This window comes from Carcharodon carcharias, chromosome 14, assembly GCF_017639515.1.
Source record: "Carcharodon carcharias isolate sCarCar2 chromosome 14, sCarCar2.pri, whole genome shotgun sequence".
Classification (NCBI taxonomy): domain Eukaryota; kingdom Metazoa; phylum Chordata; class Chondrichthyes; order Lamniformes; family Lamnidae; genus Carcharodon; species Carcharodon carcharias.
The window spans coordinates 102,975,472-102,994,127 of record NC_054480.1 but is presented as its reverse complement, the minus strand read 5'-3'; the positions used below and the strand labels follow the sequence as shown (position 1 = coordinate 102,994,127).

Below are 18,656 nucleotides of genomic sequence, written 5' to 3'. Positions count from 1 at the left end.
TGTTTTCTAGCTACTGAAGAGATCAGAAGCACATGATTGGTATCCCAAAAACCATTCTGTCATGTAACCTGAAAATTGGATAAGCATTAATCCTGTTGCAGGTTAATCCATTTACTCAGTTAACAGATCTTGTGGGATTGCCTACTGGAACTGCCCTGAGAATCAATAAAGAGTTGGGAGAATCTGAATTGTAACATATACTATATTCTAACAAATGATTGAATAGGAGATTGTCTTCTTCCCATTTCCTGCCTTAAAATTTTAACCCCCCACCCTACTCATACGGTAAAAAGTGTAGTATGAAATGTTTATAGTTTTAAAAAATTATGATTGAGTGTAAGTTTAACTAGAATGGCTGACCATTTAGCTCCTGTTTTTATACAATATAACAACAAGCTTCCCAATTTATGTAAAGTGTCATTTATTTACAAATGATTTTGTTCGAATTAAAAATACGTACCGACAGAACGCTTAAAGTGCAAGCGTGTCAGCTCCATCAAACCCAGGTAGTTCCTATTGAAAGCTGTCCACTAAAATAAACTCTGCACTGATCTTCAAAAAAAGAGAAAGCCTCTTTTCTTAGTTCACATACTTTAGACAAAATTGTACATTTGCTAATTCACACGAAACAATTGTCACTTCAGTTTTAATAACTTTTTGCAACAGGTGATTAAATTATACATTCAGTCCACATCATTTGCTTTGCAAAATCTTAAGAAAAAAAAAGCTTAAAAACAATCAGTATAATACTCGTGCTACTGGTGATTTTTTTTTGTAATAAGCCAAATCTATTTTACACATTACAAAGTGATGCTTTAAAGAGCTAACCACAACCAGTAGCACAAGATGCCCACAGGCTTCACAAAAGGGAACAAGTGCATCGGACACAACATTATAAACCTGATATAGTGACATACACCAATATGCACCAGTGCCTTAACAGTAACAGCTTATACGTATTTTATTTATTTAAAGGCATAGGCATGTACAATCCATAGACAACTATACAGGAGCACAACACAAACAACTGAGATCCCAGCACAAAACTCAACTCCATTATTCTAATCACAGTGCGTTTCTTTTACCTTCGACGCCTCAGTAGATTAAACTTGTATTTCTTAAATTAAGTTTATTATTTTCCCCCAGGCACTTTAAACGGATTCATATTCCCGAGAAGTACATTTAGGGTGCAGTTTGCCTCAAAAGCACTTGGCTGCTGTATAGTTCAGTCACAAAATGGTTAAGTGAGCCAGTAATGAAATAACCTCTGAAGCTACACAAGTAATCACATGAATAGTTCTTCTTTGAAGTGCGTAAAAACAGATTGTGAGAACTTAGCATTTTTTGCTTCACAAATGACTCCATTCAGCCCAAGCTTAACATTACTTTTCATGATTCTGAATCAGCTGCATTCTACTCTTCTGGTGGAACCACTTTAAAGAGTCTAGGTGTGCATCATTTCGAGTGGAAGGTGTACTTCCTTAGCCATAGTGACCCACAAAACAAATGGGTTTGGGAATCATAACATCATTTCCATTGTTCAAAATTCTCAATCTATACAATTCTTGAATATGGTTTACTAGTTGACTTTTCTTCCTGTAAATGGTGATAATTGATTAACTGGCCCCTTGGAGTGCTTAGTGGTTGAAATGGGAGACTTAGTTACTATGTGGCTGATAACACTCTATCCACAAAAATAACTATTAGTTAACAAACCACTGGGTCTACAGTGATCGTCAAGAATATCCTTGAACCAAACTGGGCACCACAAGTGCACAACTCTAAGCAGCACTAAATTCTGTGAAAACATGCTTCACAAACAGACTAGATTTTGTGTCATTCAGGAAATTTCAGATGAATACAGTACATAAAACCATAAAAAAGATTTACCCTAGTAAGCCTGATAACTAGCAGACAGGTTACTCTGTCAAGGACTGAAATAAATGCTGCAAGATAAGGGGAACGTCACAGTATGTTGTACACATTTTACCCGCAATGGTAACAGAATATTTGGAAAGCCAGTGCTTGCAAAGATCAAATCCCTATTCTTCGGAAACAAGCTCTTCCCCAGTTACAAACCATGTCTAGCAGTGAAGCAGCAAAATAAAAGCATTTTAAAAAGTGAACTAAAGAGTAGACTAAGAACAGAAACATTGGTAAAACCCTCTTTTTTTTGTTTTTGTCCAGAACTAAGAAGGCATTACAATTTACAACTCGAGAGAGGTTGGATTGAAAAAAAGAAAACAGTGCCTTCCTTTAGCTGATTTTTTTTTAAGCTCAATTGCCGCACAAGTTGTCAAACTTCAATGTGGATACATGGTCAGGAGAATGAAGTGCCCGTTTAAAGATCGAGGACAGTATCAAACAGCAATGACTGTATTCCCACAATTTAAAATATTTTGAAAGATTTTTCAACCAATCTCACCATTTTAGAACTATTAAATCTACCACAGCTCTTTGACATAAGTGCTTTGAAAGGGTTTGCACTGTCTACTCAAACACCATGTGTACATTGGTGAGTCTTTTCTGTTGAAAATGACCACAACTTTGATTCTAAATTCAGTGTAACATCTCTCAGCCACCTCAGAACCGTCACTAGGAACTGAATTAGTCAACCATTTAAAATTAATTTTAACTTTTTGCAGTATTACTGGTATCTTTCAAATGTAAAAACGTTGAACATTGCAACAATGAAATATGCAGGTTGACCCCAACACTTCCAAGTTATTACAGAATAAATGGAAGTCTTTTTGATGTCCATTTCTAAAATAAAACAGTGACAGAAAAGGGACTGATACTCATGTCCTGAATCCCATTACCAACTTACACACCTACAATCCCAAGGATCGGCATTCCTACCCATACTACTGTAATCTCCAGAAATGGTACTTCTACTCACTATCTCCTATTGGTAAGCACATATAAATCTCCAGGTGTCTGCAATACAGCAAATTTTAAGGAAGAATGAATTCCCATAGCGGATCATCAGTCAATGTTGCATTTTGGCAAGGTGTTTAAATGAGGTCTCAAAACATTACAAATATATGGTGAATAGTCATTCTGGTGAACTGCCACCTACCTAAGCAGTTAAATACCTTAAACTCTTCCAGAAACATCACAATGACTCCATTTGGCTCAAACCACAAGGAATCCTTATTAAACATGTAAAAAGCACAGTTAAAATAACATCAGCTACAAAGTTAGCATGCATATTTTTACTGAACAAGATATCCACCTATGGTCAATCATGCATTTGAAAAATTTGCTCCATCAACAGGTCTGCAGGTCATTTAAAAAAAGCATAGTTAAGGATCCATTACCACAGCTACTCTCAACTGTGTCTTTGGAAGGGATGTGAAGAAAAATATACAACAGGGAATTAAATTACTCGCCTGCTTGATCACCAGCTGAATGCTACACCAAGTATTGCACCAATAGGGGAACCAACAAGCACAATTGAAAACGCCAACTAATTTAAGATACCCTTCAGTTTTAAATTTTAATTAATCCAGTATCTGAGGGGCGTTGATTGTGAGAACAGTGGAATAAATCTGGCTTACACAGGGTTTACCTAAAATGGCAACCTAGCCATTATGGATGTTCTACTTCAATTTGCATCCCTTTAAGAAAATAACGACATCATATGGCAATATTCTGGTAAGCACATTAAACCAAAAAACAAAAATCACACCAAATATTGATATTTAAACAGGAAAGCAAATTTTCTGCCTCCGTCCTGTGAAACATCTGTCAGTAACAGGAGATATGACATAGGACTGTGACATTAAACACTATACTTTGACAACTAGCAGAACTCACTTGCAGAAGAAAAATTGTGTCTTGAATGACAGGCATCCAGCAAGTTACTGTCAAATGTAAATCACCATATTATCGGTGTTGATACTAAAAAGGAGGAAACTGATCAGCTCAAATCACAAATTCACCAGCTAAAGAAAGACAAAGTTTTTTTTTAAACTGCCAATGCTGCCTAGATGTAAAACTCCTCACTTAGTTTCTGAATGCAGGGAGAGTCCTGATTGATGCCACAGTCACGACAGCAGTGTTTGACAGACATCAGCAGAGCAGGACGGGAACTGTGCGGGGGAGGTGCAGTGGAGAAAGAGGGGTATTGGTCATTCCTCACACAGCGGTGCGTGTTGGAGTGCTGGGCTGGTTCAGCCCCATAATTTTACACAACCAGCCTGCGAAATCCACCTCCTCTACTTCAGACCGCTTAATGAATGTGTGGCTCTGTGAAAAAGCAAGAAACAAGAGTCAACGTTTTACTGGAACACAGTTGAATATCTGACCTAAAAACAAAAAAAAACTGCGGATGCTGGAAATCCAAAACAAAAACAAAAACAGAATTACCTGGAAAAACTCAGCAGGTCTGGCAGCATCGGCGGAGAAGAAAAGAGTTGACGTTTCGAGTCCTCATGACCCTTCGACAGAACTTGAGTTCGAGTCCAAGAAAGAGTTGAAATAACTCTTTCTTGGACTCGAACTCAAGTTCTGTCGAAGGGTCATGAGGACTCGAAACGTCAACTCTTTTCTTCTCCGCCGATGCTGCCAGACCTGCTGAGTTTTTCCAGGTAATTCTGTTCTTGTTTTGAATATCTGACCTGTTAGGTTAGTCCTTCAAATTGTGTTGTATTATCAGCTGACAAACATAAGATAGGAATGAGAAACAACATATTCATCTCAACTAGCTCACCCAGGTTTCAGAAATAAAATTACAAGGCACTATAAGAGATGTATTGACTTTCGCTAGAACACTTTTCACAATGACAATTTCAATGACAAAATCCTGCAAACATATAGTGTAGAATTGCAATTATTCCAATTTCACCTAAGAGTTGATTCCTGCTGCAATGTCATGAACCTTCAGTATATCACATTGAAGCATTTGATATTATCTGGCCTTAAAGGAATCATTATTTGGAGATTATATAAACTTGGATTAAAAAGGTAATCTCCTATGTAATACATGACCAGCAACAAACACATTCATATTCTGACAAACGTATTTTAACATTTTCATTGTACTTCCCTCCTCAAATGCAATTCCAACAGTTTTTGTTTAATGTTCAATGCTCCAAATCCCTCAAATGGGAAGATTTACACTTTCAAATAATGGATACTTTTAATTCCCATGCATAAGTATGTAAATAGGCTTTTTAAAAAAAAAATAACAACTTGTGAATATTAGGTCCAGGCATTTAATTTTATTTTCTGCTATGCACTAACAGGCCACATAATCAACACAATGGGGACAGAGCAGGGCAATGGGATTAGTTTTTGGGTTATGCTATTGAAGAGCTAGCAGAGAGATAATGGGTTGAATGACACTGGCCTGCAATGTAAATGTCCAAGTTTATAGTTTTACTGCAACTGTCAAGCTCAGGGAAGAATAAAGGAGTAATGTTCAAAAGGATTTAAACCTGATTTCCTTAATACCAGATTTACAAGTAAAATGAGTTGGTTTGCACGTCTGTTTAGCTGCCATTGATGCAAGAACTAAATAGCTCTTTCACTTTTGAGTTCGACAAATCAAAATCTGACTGACACTTTCGCTGAAGAAAAAGGATACAGATTTTTGACACGCGATTACCTAGTTATATTATAGATGGACAATCACACCACAGTGCTCACTTTTGGTACAACCTGCTCATTCTTTGAGTATTAACCTCCACTGGTCAAAGAATTAGTCTGGTTGTCTAACTGAATAAAATCACAGCGATGTCCCCTGAAAATCCACGCAATGCTTACAGGATTCAAGCCACATATAAGCCTCACCACTGGAATATTGCTGAGTTATTTTTACCCAGTGAAATGAAGATAGAGAGCAAAATTAAAGATATCTCTCATAACTCAGTTTTAAAAAAAAACAGATCAGATGAGCTGAGAGAATTCTGGTCTGGACATATTACCAAGACATGGTTGAAAGAAGGGCAGAAATGGCAGTTGAAAATTTCTGGTTACAGGGTTTTCAGTCAAGATAGAGAAGGGGGATAAAAAAGGAGCGTGGTCGCAATACTGATTAAGGAAACAATTATTGCTGTGAGAAGAGATGATATGGCAGAAGGATCACCAAATGAGACCATATGGGTTGAACTGAAGCACAAAAAGGGGCAATTACACTACTGGGAGTGTACCAGAGACCCCCCAAACAGTTAGAGGGGGACAGAAGAGCAAACATGTGGACAAATATCTGAGGAGGACTAAAACAAATGGGCATTAATAGATTTGGATTTCAACAACCCTAATACTGACTGGGATAGAATGAGTGTGAAAGAAACAGAGGGAGCAGTGTTCTTAAAATGCATTCAGGAGAACTTTTTTTTAAGCCAGTACGTAGCAATCCCACCAAGAAACAGGGCAGTTCTAGACTTAGTTTTAGGGAATTAAATTAGGTAGGTGGAAGGGGCATCAGTTGGGGAGCACTGTGGTGGTAGTGGTCATAATTCAGTAGATATAGGGTGGTTATGAAAAAGGACAAAGGTAGACCAAGAATAAAAGTTCTCAATTGGGGAACCGCTAATTTTATGAAGCTGAGGTGTGATTTAGCTGAAGTGTACTGGAAAAAGCTACTTGAAGGTAAATCAGAGCCAGATCAGTGGAAGGCATTCAAGGAAGAGGTAATGAGGGCTCAGAGAAAGTATGTTCCTTTAAAGGAAAAGACTGGGACTAACAAATCTAGAGTCCAATGTCAAGGGGCTTAAAGGAGAGAATAAAGAAAAAGCTTATGACAAATATCGAGGGCTCAAAACTGCAGAAAACTAGGAGCATAAAAAATGTAGGGCAGAAATTATAAAGGAAATTAGAAAATCAAAAAGGACAAGAAAATATATTGGAAAAAAACTGCCAAATAAAATCAAAGAAAATCTAAGTTTCGTATATAAACACAAAGAACAAGAAGAAAACTAAAAGAGTTGGTCATTTAAGGACCATAGATAACCAGTGTGTGGGTGCATTGAATGTGGGTACAGTTCTTAATAAATACTTTGCATTTGCTTTCACAAGAGGGAGATGACATAGAATTGCAATAAGGGAGAAGGAGTGTGAAATATTAAATTAAATTAACAGTGAGAGAGGAAGTATTAAGTGAATTAACATTTTTGCAAATAGGTAAATCCCCAGGCTAGGATGAAATGTAACCTAGGCTGTTAAGGGGAGCAAGAGAAGAAATAGCAGAGGTTCTGACCATCATTTTCCAATCCCCTCTGGCTTCAAACACGGTGCCAGGGGACTGGAGGACAGGTAATATTGTACTGTTGTGTATTCCCTTCCCCATTTTTAAACAGAATAATTACAGGCCAGTTGGCCTAATCTCGGTGGTGGGAAAATTATAGGAAAAAATTCTGAGGGACAGGATAAATCTTCATTTAGAAAAACACGGATGAATCAAAGGCAGCTAAAAACAGACTTAAGGGAAAGTCGTGTCTGACTAACATGAGTGAATTTTTAGAGGAGATAACATGGAAGGTCAATCAGGGTGGTGTATTTCATGTAGTCTATATGGATTTTTAGTAAGCCTTTTGATAAAGTCACAGATGGCAGAATGGTCACAGAAGTAAAAGCTGAAAGAATAAAGGCAAAATGGCAAGTTTGATCCACAATTCGCTCAGAGGGGGAAGCAGAGGAATGGTTGATGGGTGTTTTTGTGACTAGAAGGCTGTTTCCAGTGGGATTCCACAGGGTTCAGTACCAAGTCTCTTGCTTTTTGTGGTATGCATCAATAATTTGGACTTGAAATTAGAGAGTATGATTAAGAAGTTTGCAGATAATACAAAAATTAGGCACGTGTTGATAATAAAGAAGAAAGCTGTAGACTGCAGGAAAATATCAATGGACTAGGCAGGTGGGTGGAAGTTTGGCAAATGGAGTTCAATCCAGAGGGATGTGAAGGGCAAGGAAAGGGGATACATAATAAATGGTTGGATATGGAGAAGTGTAGAGAAATGGATGGACCTTGGAGCACATGTCCACAGATCCCTGGAGGTGGCTGGGCTGGAAGATAAGGTGGTCAATAAGGCATATGGGATACTGGCCCGTATTAGCTGAGGTACAGAATTTAGGAGCAGTTCTGGCGACTGTACAATGGGAAAGGTGTGATTGGCCCTTCCTATCCATACTATCTAGGCCCCTCATAATTTTATACACTTCAATTAGGTCTCCCCTCAGCCTCCTCTGTTCCTAAGAAAACAATCTAAAATCTACCTAAAAACAACCTAAAATAATTGCCTAATTAGCCTGGCCAATCTTTCCTCTCAAATCTCTGTGCATGCAAGCCATTGGTACCAAACGCAATGGTGTTGATTGTGGGCAGGCTGTTAGTCTCCAAGTCTCATAGAGAGGTGTTCAGAATGCCAGGCTCTATAAATGGTTAAACTTAAACTGTTTATTTAATTCCATGCTAGAATGGAGTTGGGGGTCTAGAGGATAGCTAATTAGCTCTTCTACGTGGATACAAGACCCATGTGATTCATTTTGCTGTGGAGATGAGCTTTAGGAAAGGAAAAGTCCATAAAAAGTCATTGTAGCATTGGGTACAGGATTTTCTCAGATATCCCCGAAACTTTCAGGCTGGATAGGAAGGGTCATGACCATGGGGCATAGATTTAGGGTAAGGGCTAGGAAGTTCAGTGGGAATTTGAGAGGAAATGCTTTCATCCAGAGGGCGGTGGGGGTCTGGAAAGGATAATAGAAGCAGAAATGTTCATAACATTTGGATACGCACTTGAAGTGTCATAGTTTAGAAGAACACAGATGACAAGCCGGAAAGTGGAACTAGCTGGATGGTTCCACGTCAGCCAGAGCAGACATGATGAGCCAAGCAGCCTCCTTCCATATTGTAAATGTCTATGATTCTATGATTATGATTCTAATGAAGTTCAGTTGGAACAAAATCTACACAATACAATTGTTCTTCAGAATACTTACACAATCAAGTGCACATAGTAGAAAGATTCACAAGAACAGCACGTCTTGTGAAATTCTAGTGACAACACCAATATACACATAAGGATTCTAACTCAGGAGAAAGGACACCAAAATTTTGACCTTTGACCTGGGAAAAATGGTCACAAAAGTAGAGCTAACGCAAAAGTTCAGCCATGATCTTATAGAATGGGGGAGCAGGATCAAGGGTCCGCATTGCCTACTCCTGCTCCCATTTCTTATGTTACTTTCAGTGGTCAAATACAAACACCACTATTTCATAAAATTTAGGAGGATTGTTACAAGTTTCATATGGGCTTAAAAAAATCCTCTTGTTTCTGCCGGAGGTCATTAACTCTTTGATAGGCTCTGCTTCCATGAACAGCTACAGGCTGGTAGCTAACTTGAATTGCCATTCATCATCTAAGCCTATAGCATTGGTGGGCTATTTGAAGGTGTGCTCAAGGGAGCTATCACAAGTCCAATTCAGGGCTTCCTGAACAGCAAGTTAGGAGCAGGAAGCTCAGGTAAGCTAAAAGCAATTGTAGCATCTCAGACACTTAAAGTGAACTTAATGCAAACTGTGGGACTGAACCAGGGACCTTGATGTTTCAGCCTTTAAACTCCTCTCCCCCAATCACAATCAGCCACTGGGGCCCTCACAGAAACTTTGCATTTATAAAATATTACAGGAATTGGCTAGAGTTCTGCTCAAAGGACTCGAGTTGATGGTTTTCTCCCTGGCAGGCTGCAGAACATCCGGCTCCTTTTACAGACCACTCGGTGAGCAATTGCTCAATATCAGTCTTTCTTCAATTCGTTCTTCAGGCATAGGATTTTTTATTCACACAGTGGAATTCACATTCTTACCAGAGTTACATGCTACAGGCTAGAATAAACTAGAGCAGTCTGAAATGAAGGAAATTCAAATTCTCTTAGGAAAGGACTTAGGTTCAGGCTGATGTCTACCCAATGTTTACCACAGGAGCGTAGAAAATAGTAGGCCATTCGGCCCTTCGAGCCTGCTCCGCCATTCATTATGATCATGGCTGTTCATCCAACTCAATAGCCTGCTCTTGCTTTCTCCCCATTTCCTTTGATCCCTTTCTCCCCCCCAAACCCCCAAGAGCTATATCTAACTCCTTCTTGAAAACATACAATGTTTTCGCCTCAATGACTTTCTGTGGTAGCGAATTCCACAGGTTCACTACTCTCTGGGTGAAGAAATTTCTCCTCATCTCAGTCCTAAATGGTCTACCCCGTAACCTCAGACTGTGGCCCCTGGTTCTAGACTCTCCCACCATTGGGAATATCCTTCCTGCATCTACCCTGTCTAGTCCTTTTAGAATTTTAAAGGTTGCTATGAGATGCCCCCCCGCCATTCTTCTGAACTCCAGCGAATATAATCATAACCAATTCAATCTCTCCTCATGTCAGTCCCGCCATCCCAAGAATCAGTCTGGTAAACCTTCACTGCACTCCCTCTATAGCAAGAACATCCTTCCTCAGATAAGGAGACCAAAACTGCACACAATATTCCAGGTGTGGTCTCACCAAGGCCTTGAATAATTGCAACAAGACATCCCTGCTCCTGTACTCGAATCCTCTCGCTATGAAGGCCCACATACCATTTACCTTCTTTACCGCCTGCTGCACCTGCATACTTACCTTCAGCAATTGGTGTGCGAGGACACCCAGGTCTTGTTGCACATTCTCCTCTCTCAACTTATATCCAGATAATAATCTGCCTTCCTGTTTTTGCTACCAAAATGGATAACCTCACATTTATCCACATTATACTCCATCTGCCATGCATTTGCCCACTCACTCAGCTTGTCCAAGTCACACTGAAGCATCTCTGCATCCTCCTCACAGCTCACCCTCTCACCCAGCTTTGTGTCATCTGCAAATTTGGAGATATTACATTTAGTTCCCCCATCTAAATCATTAACATATATTGTGAATAGCTGAGGTCCCAGCACTGATTCCAGCGGTACCCCACTAGTCACTGCCTGCCATTCAAAAAAAGACCCATTTATTCCTACTCTTTCTTTCCTGTCTGTCAACCAGTTTTCTATCCAGCTCAATACGCTACCCCCAATCCCATGCGCTTTAATTTTACATGCTAATCTCTTATGTGGGACTTTCTCGAATGCCTTCTGAAAGTCCAAATAAACCATATCCACTGGCTCCCCTCATCAATTCTACTAGTTACATCCTTGAAAAATTCCAGTAGATTTGTCAAGCATGATTTCCCTTTTGTAAATCCATGTTGACTGTGTCCGATTCTGCCAGTTTTCCAAGTGCTCAGCTATTAAATCTTTTATAATAGACTCTAGAATTTTCCCCACTACCGACGTCGGCCTGACTGGTATATAATTCCCTGTTTGCTCCCTACCTCCCTTTTTAAATAGTGGGGTTACATTAGCTACCCTCCAATCTGTAGGAACTGTTCCAGAGTGTATAGAATCTCGGAAGATGACCACTAATGCATCCATTATTTCTAGGGCCACTTCCTTAAGCACCCTGGGATGTAGATTATCAGGCCCTGGGGATTTATCGGCCTTCAATCCCATCAATTTCCCCAACACCATTTCCCTACTAATACTGATTTCTTTCAGTTCCTCCCTCTCACTAAACCCTGTGTTTCCCAACATTTCTGGTATATTATTTGTGTCCTCCTTTGTGAAGACAGAACCAATGTATGTGTTTAGTTGGTCAGCCATTTCTTTGTTCTCCTTTATAAATTCCGCTGTTTCTGACTGTAAGGGACCTACATTTGTCTTGACCAATTTTTTTCTCTTCACATACCTATAGAAACTTTTATAGTTAGTTTTTATGTTCCCCGCAAGCTTACTCTTGTACTCTATTTTCCCCTTCTTAATCAATCCCTTTGTCCTCCTTTACTGAATTCTAAACTGCTCCCAATCCTCAAGTCTGTTGTTTTTTTCAGGCCAATTTGTATGCCTCTTCCTTGGATCTAATACTATCTCTAATTTCCCTTGTAAGCCATGGTTTGGCCACCTTTCCTGTTTTACTTTTGCGCCAGACAGGAATAAACAATGTTGCAGTTCACCCATGCGTACATTGAACGTTTGCCGTTGCCTATTCACCGTCATCCCTTGAAGTAACATTTCCCAATCCATCATAGCCAACTCGCGCCTCATACCATCGTAGTTTCCTTTATTAAGATTCAGGACCCTAGTCTCAGAATCAACTACGTCACTCTATCTTGATGAAGAATTCTAACATATTATGGTCGTTCATCCCCAAGGGGCCTCGCACAACTAGATTGCCAATTATTCCTTTCTCATTACACAATACCCAGTCAAGGGTGGCCTGTTTTCTATTTGTTCCTCAACGCATTGGTCCAGAAAACCATCCCGTATACACTCCAGGAATTCGTGCTCTATGGTATTGTTACAAATTTGATTTGCCCAATCTATATGCAGATTACCTTAGAAAAGGTGTGCTTGATTAGGAAAAAAGTGAGGTACTGATGATTTACGTATCCAATAATATTTTCACAAGGGGACGAAGTGCCTTAAGGGATGGGTGTTATTGCTCTGTGTACAAGGAATCTGCGTAAGTCATCCACTTACTTCCTGATTAATTTTTTTTTGAGAGAGAAAGAAGTCATTTCAATCTTGTAACTGAGACAATTGAGACCATTGTCATAAAAATAGGAGTAGAATGCATGCAGCTGAGTGGAAAATTCCAGGGTAGAAAGACAGATCCAAGAATGGCTGAGTTTTGTATGTAATTTCTATAAATCTAGAAACTCAGTGAAAGTTTCCTAGTAACAATTTTAGGGTTATTAAAAAAAAAACTGACAGCTGTTGTGTCATTTCACTCATTCCATAAAGAGCAATTATTTTCGGCTCTGGTCCAGCAAGAACTGCAAGTGCTCTATAATGGGCAGATTATCACTTCACTAACAGGAGGTTGATCAATTGTGTAAAAGCATAGCAAATGAGAAGTTACAAAAGCTTGATTGATCTTTCTCCTCCCATAAAAGGCCAGTGGTCCAGGACTCTCACCCACTGGGCAAAGTCTACTCATTGAAGGGTATTAAACAAGGAAGGAATCATACAGGAGATCACCCTGGAGAGAGAATTGTGTTTCAAAGCTGCAGATACACTGCAAAGGGCAAGACCACATGTGAATCCTTAACTTTGTTCCATCCCCTAAAAATAAATATTGTGAAGGCTGAAGTTATCGTTTTTGGTCCCTGCTCCAAACTCCACTCCCTCTCCCTGACAACACTCAGACTAAACCAGTTTGTTCACAAGTTTGGTGCCATATTGGATCCCGAGATAAGTTTCTAATCTCATATTTATGCCATCACTAAGACAGCCTATTTCAACCTTCATAACATTGCCTCACTTCACCCCTACCTCAGCTCATCTGGTACTGAAACACTCATTTTTGCCTTTCTTGCCTCTCAGCTTGACTACTCCAATTAACTCGTCACTGGTCTCCCACATTCTACCCTCCGTCCACTTGAGGTAATACCGAAACTTTGTTGCCCGTGTCTTAACTTGCACTAAATCCTTTCACCTAGAACCTCTGTGGTCACTGACCTACACTGGTTCCCATTTAAGCAAATTCTCATCTTTGTTTTCAAATCTCTCCACAGCTTCACCTCCTCCCTGTCTCTGCATTCTCCTCCAGCTGTACAATCCTCTGAGATGCCCGAGCTGGTCTAATTCAGGCCTCTTAAGCATCCCTGATTTTAATCGCAAAATCGTTGGTGGCTGTATCTTCAGCTGCCTAGGCCCTAAGCTCTAGAATTCCCTCCTTCCACCTTTTCGCTTCTCCCTCCTCCTTTAAGATGCTCCTTAAAATCCACCATTTTTGCCTACGCTTTTGGTCACCTGACCTAATATCTCCTTACGTAGCTCAGTGTGATATTTTGTTTCATAATGCTCTGTGAACCACCTTGAGATGCTTTATGAAGTTAACAGCGTAATATAAGTTGTTGCTGTATAGGCAGAGTCAATGCTATAATTCAATTTGAAAGGAGTTACCTGCATGCAGTGCCACTCTTTCACATATCAGTAGACACAACTGATTTGCACACAAGTACAACCTTTATTGCTGAACACATAGGCATGGGCACTAAATCGAATACATGAACATTTGGTAAAGTCTTTTGAGCCAAACCTACTCAAGATCATGGAATAGGACTTTGGTGCAAGAAATCGATACAATTCACCGAGTCTGGCTGCTCTTTTATAACTTAATTGAGATTCATAACCATAACCTCAGGGAAGTTATATTTAGTGCAGTCAAGGTCAGCGCTTCCCATTGTCTGTTATCAGCTTGTCAAATAATTGGTTAAGGTGGGTAGATAAGTAGTGAAATTTTGAAGGTTAAAAACATTTCAAAGAACCATCTGTTGAGCTCTTCATAAAAGGAAAAGCCCTCCCTTGACACAGGTTTCTAACTTTGGTGCACTTATTTCTCTTTGTACCTGTCTCAGGTGAAACTCAGGACATCAGCCAGAGGATCAAGCAATAGTGCATTGAATGTAAACATATGCTTTAGTTCCCCAAACAAAATGTTGCTTTTACTGCTCACAATTCTAACGAGGCCTCAAACAATGGATTGACTGCAGCAAGCTCACACAACGGCCCAAAGCTTCAGTTCCCGAGAGGGTCCTACTTGGGGGTATCCTGGATGATCTGGGATTCCCTTGGAAGTCGTCACACAAGGGATGCATGGGAATTGCCTGGGCAGTTCCAAATTCCATTGGCAGATTACCCTGTGCTTGGAACCCTCTGAAAGCCCAATTTAAAGCCAAAGACCTAAGTTGGTTCTAACTGTCTTAGCAGAATATTTACCCAGAAAAAGTTAGAAGCATTAAAACCAATTCCGACTGCTGGACAACTATGATAAAAGCAAAAAACTGTGGATGCTGGAAATCCAAAACAAAAATAAAAATACCTGGAAAAACTCAGCAGGTCTGACAGCATCTGCGGAGAACGCAGTTAACGTTTCAAGCCCGTATGACTCTTCAACAGAACTAAGGTAAAATAGAAAAGAGGTGAAATATAAGCTGGTTGATGGGGGTGGGACAAGTAGAGCTGGATAGAGGGCCAGTGATAGGTGGAGATAGCCAAAAGATGTCATAGACAAAAGGACTATCTGTACCTTGCTCGTCCTGCTTTCTACCCTTAAGGTCACCTATCAGCACATTTCTTAGATAATATCACCACCATCAACACCTCCTTGGCCTTTTGTCTATGACATCTTTTGGCTATCACTGGCCCTCTATCCAGCTCTACTTGTCCCACCTCCCTCAACCAGCTTATATTTCACCTCTTTTCTATTTTTCCTTAGTTCTGTTGAAGAGTCATACGGACTCGAAACGTTAACTGTGTTCCTCTCCACAGATGCTGTCAGACCTGCTGAGTTTTTCCAGTTATTTTTATTTTTGTGCTGGATAACTATACTACTGACACCACCTGATCCACCCACTGGATCCCCCAACTAACCCCCGGCCCCCCTAGCTAGCCTCCTTTATCCCCTGACTACCCCCATGACCACCCGGTTAACCTCCAGCCCCTGACCACCGGACTAACCTCTCCCAACCCCTGACTAACCCCCCCAACCCACCCCCGAGCACGCTCCCAATCTCCCAACTACCACCTACCTCTGACCACCCAACCAACAACACCCCCCCGCTCCCCGAGCACACCCAACAACTCACCCTACCCCCCTCACACACTTACTTTACACACTTAACTTCACTCCTAGCTTCTCTAAGTCGCTGGAGCATTTATACATACCAGTTTACAGCAGCTAATGCTGTAAAAAAAAGGGATGTGGGTTTACTTCCCCCTGCCCTGTACTCAGGCCTCCGGGAGCAGCTGCACTGCACCCGGGTTGGACGCCTGGGTGAGAAATGGGCAGCTGCAGGCTAAGGGGTAAGTAAAATGGAGTGGAGGGGCAATCTGACAGTGATTGGCACTCCATTGGAGATTTGGCCCAATATCTCACTTATAGTTATAACAAAACAGATTAGATAGAAATTGTAATTTTTTTTTGTTAATTTGATGCCAGTAAATCTGAAAGCTTGTTGGTAGGTTATCTGTTTGTGATATCACAATAATAGCCAACTTAAAGGGGAAACTATTCTGACAATTCTCAAAACAATTCTCATTGCATTATCTTGGTACCACAGGCTTCATTATACAGTGAATGAAAACCCAAAGCAACTTCTGTTACATTGTGACAAACCTGAACATGCAGAACAGAACTCAAACTAAATCTGAGTGCAGAAAAAGGGCAAGCAACTGCCAGCTAAATTTTAAGAAACCACGTGATAAATTAAAAAGGATTAATTGAAGTGCATTATATTTCAGTAATTTCTTTTTATTGGTAGAGCTGCATTTTCCTAATTCAGATCATTATATAATTTAATAATTTAGCACTCAGCCGCTGGCTGCTCAGAATTAGAACAGCATGACTTGGTTTAAACATGTACCGATTAACTGACCAAAATAAACATGAGGCCCGTCAAAACAAAGTGACCATCTGTCTGCTGATTAGGTTCTCTACTGTTTTAGAAATCAGAGAAAAATCCAATAGGGATCCGGGAGGAATGCCTTTACCCAAAGTGGCTAGAATGTGGAATTTGCTACCATAAGCAGCAGTTTTCATGAGCAGCAGAGATGTAGTTAAGGGGAAGCATGAGGGAAAAAGGAATAGAAGGATATGCTGATAGGCTTAGATGAAGTAGGATGGGGAGCATAAACATCGGCACAGAGTAGTTGGGCCAAATGGCCTATTGGAATGCAGTAAAGATACAAATCTCAGTAATTCTGCAAAAAAGGAGAAGCTTGAGTGCCATTTTAAGCAGAATAATCAGGTGGGAAAGAGTATTACCACTTTTAAAATGCCACAGTGTAGATGCAAATTGATAACTGAAGGCTTAACACACTCACCATAAGTAGTTTCAAGTCTGCTCGGTCAGCTGGGTTTTTGAATAAGCTGCATTTAAAAAAAATAATTAGTAAACAGCACTGTATTCTAGATTAGTTGAAGATACAAAACCAAGCTCAGAGTCCTTCAGCTGCACTGCATTAAAAATTCATACCTAGTATATTCACAACCAATCGTTTCCTTTTGATATAGCCACTGTAGGCAATTAAAACGCAACATTTACATAAATGTACACCGCCTGGAACATTCTCATGTACACAGAATATAACATTTAAAATGATAGCAAATTTTATATTTAAAGAATACAATATGACACAAATCATACTGAAGCATCACAATGAGCTTAACACGATAAAACAATGGCCAAATACTTCCCATAAAGAACTTTAAATCACCAATGTACAAACAATAAAATTCTGACTGTCAACTGCAGGAATCATCATCATCATCAGCAAGTGCCACCCATGACTGTACAACCTTAAAAAAACAACTGATAACCCACATGAGAAAAATACCCAAACATAATTTAAGTTAGCACCAAACTTCCACATGAAGATGAAGTTCTAAAACACAGCACATACACATGCACTTCTTCATTAATCTGACACTAAAGAGTATCAGTAACAATACCTTGCATTTATATAGTGCCTCTAACATAGTAAAATGTCCCAGGGTGCTTCACAGGAACAATTAACAAACAGCAGGTAATTCATCTGCAACATGGTTTATGAACATCATTAACTTTCCTTTACCACAGACAAATGGCTATTTTTTCATAGCTAGAAAACTATTTGACACGGCCAACTCTGTCCTAATACCATCTACATATCCTGTCAGGGTAACTCAAATGGGGACAGAACAAGAGTCCCGATACATGGTAGCATCCCATCTCCCTACCCTTGGATTGCAATATTTATTAAGCTTTACAGGAAGCACAAGGGTGGGCAGCTATGGTGCTGTCTGCCAAACTCATAACCTACAGGTGCATGCAAAGAAAGGTCAACTGGATCCAGTGCCCATGGGTGCTGGCAGTACTGAACCCAAGCAAAGGCAACTATATCCAGGAAAGGGTGAGGGGCATGGTACAATCTCCAGTTACCTTCAGTATCTTAATTATAAGTGCCAATGTAAGATACTAAAAATAACTGAAAACCAAGGTCAAATTACCAAAACTACCAGTGAAGTTGGATCTGGAGTTTATTATTTAACCTTGCATTCAACATGATCCACCTGTGACCGTTGTACAAGGACAAATAGAAAACGTCCATGGCATCTAATCTGAAGGTAATACTGAAGCTAAAAAGGGAACATTTTAAGAGTTAACATGATCATGAAATTTAAAATTTGAAAACTTTTTAAGAGAATGCAGATTACAGAGATCATAGGGAATATAGGACGTGAATAGCTAATTCCCGAAAAAATATTCAAGACTTAAGTCCTTGAATTTGTCTATTCTACTTTTAGTTTTATGGGGGGGGGGGGCAGAGGAGAGGAGGTGGAGAACAATTAGCTACAGCAGAAAACCAGGTTGGAGCAGTTTATTACAGACCATGACTAACTAAGGGTTTCTTGATCCAGATGAGGACTGCCATCTTCAATTTACCCACTGATAAGCTTTCCGTTCCTGAGGGTATGCAGGAGTGGTTCCTACAGAACACAGCAGATACTTAAAAACAATCAATCACTCGTTTAGCTGTATATAAGGACACTATAGCAGATAAAAAATATCTTTGGCCTTTGTGCTGGCTCTCAAAGGGCTTTCCAAT

The 18,656-nt window shown here is 39.9% G+C and overlaps 1 protein-coding gene across 1 annotated transcript in view; it reads right to left on the bottom strand.

The window, feature by feature from the left end:
- Positions 1-630: 630 nt before the first annotated feature.
- LOC121286946 (dual specificity mitogen-activated protein kinase kinase 2) overlaps positions 631-18,656 on the bottom strand; it is an 89,184-nt gene continuing 71,158 nt past the window's right edge. The window contains exons 10-11 of the mRNA XM_041204278.1: positions 16,893-16,938; positions 631-4,251 (exon numbers count right to left, since the gene is read on the bottom strand). Of these exons, the coding sequence (XP_041060212.1) occupies positions 4,141-4,251; positions 16,893-16,938 (157 nt within the window). The 3' untranslated portion in view covers positions 631-4,140. The remainder of the gene's footprint in view (positions 4,252-16,892; positions 16,939-18,656) is intronic.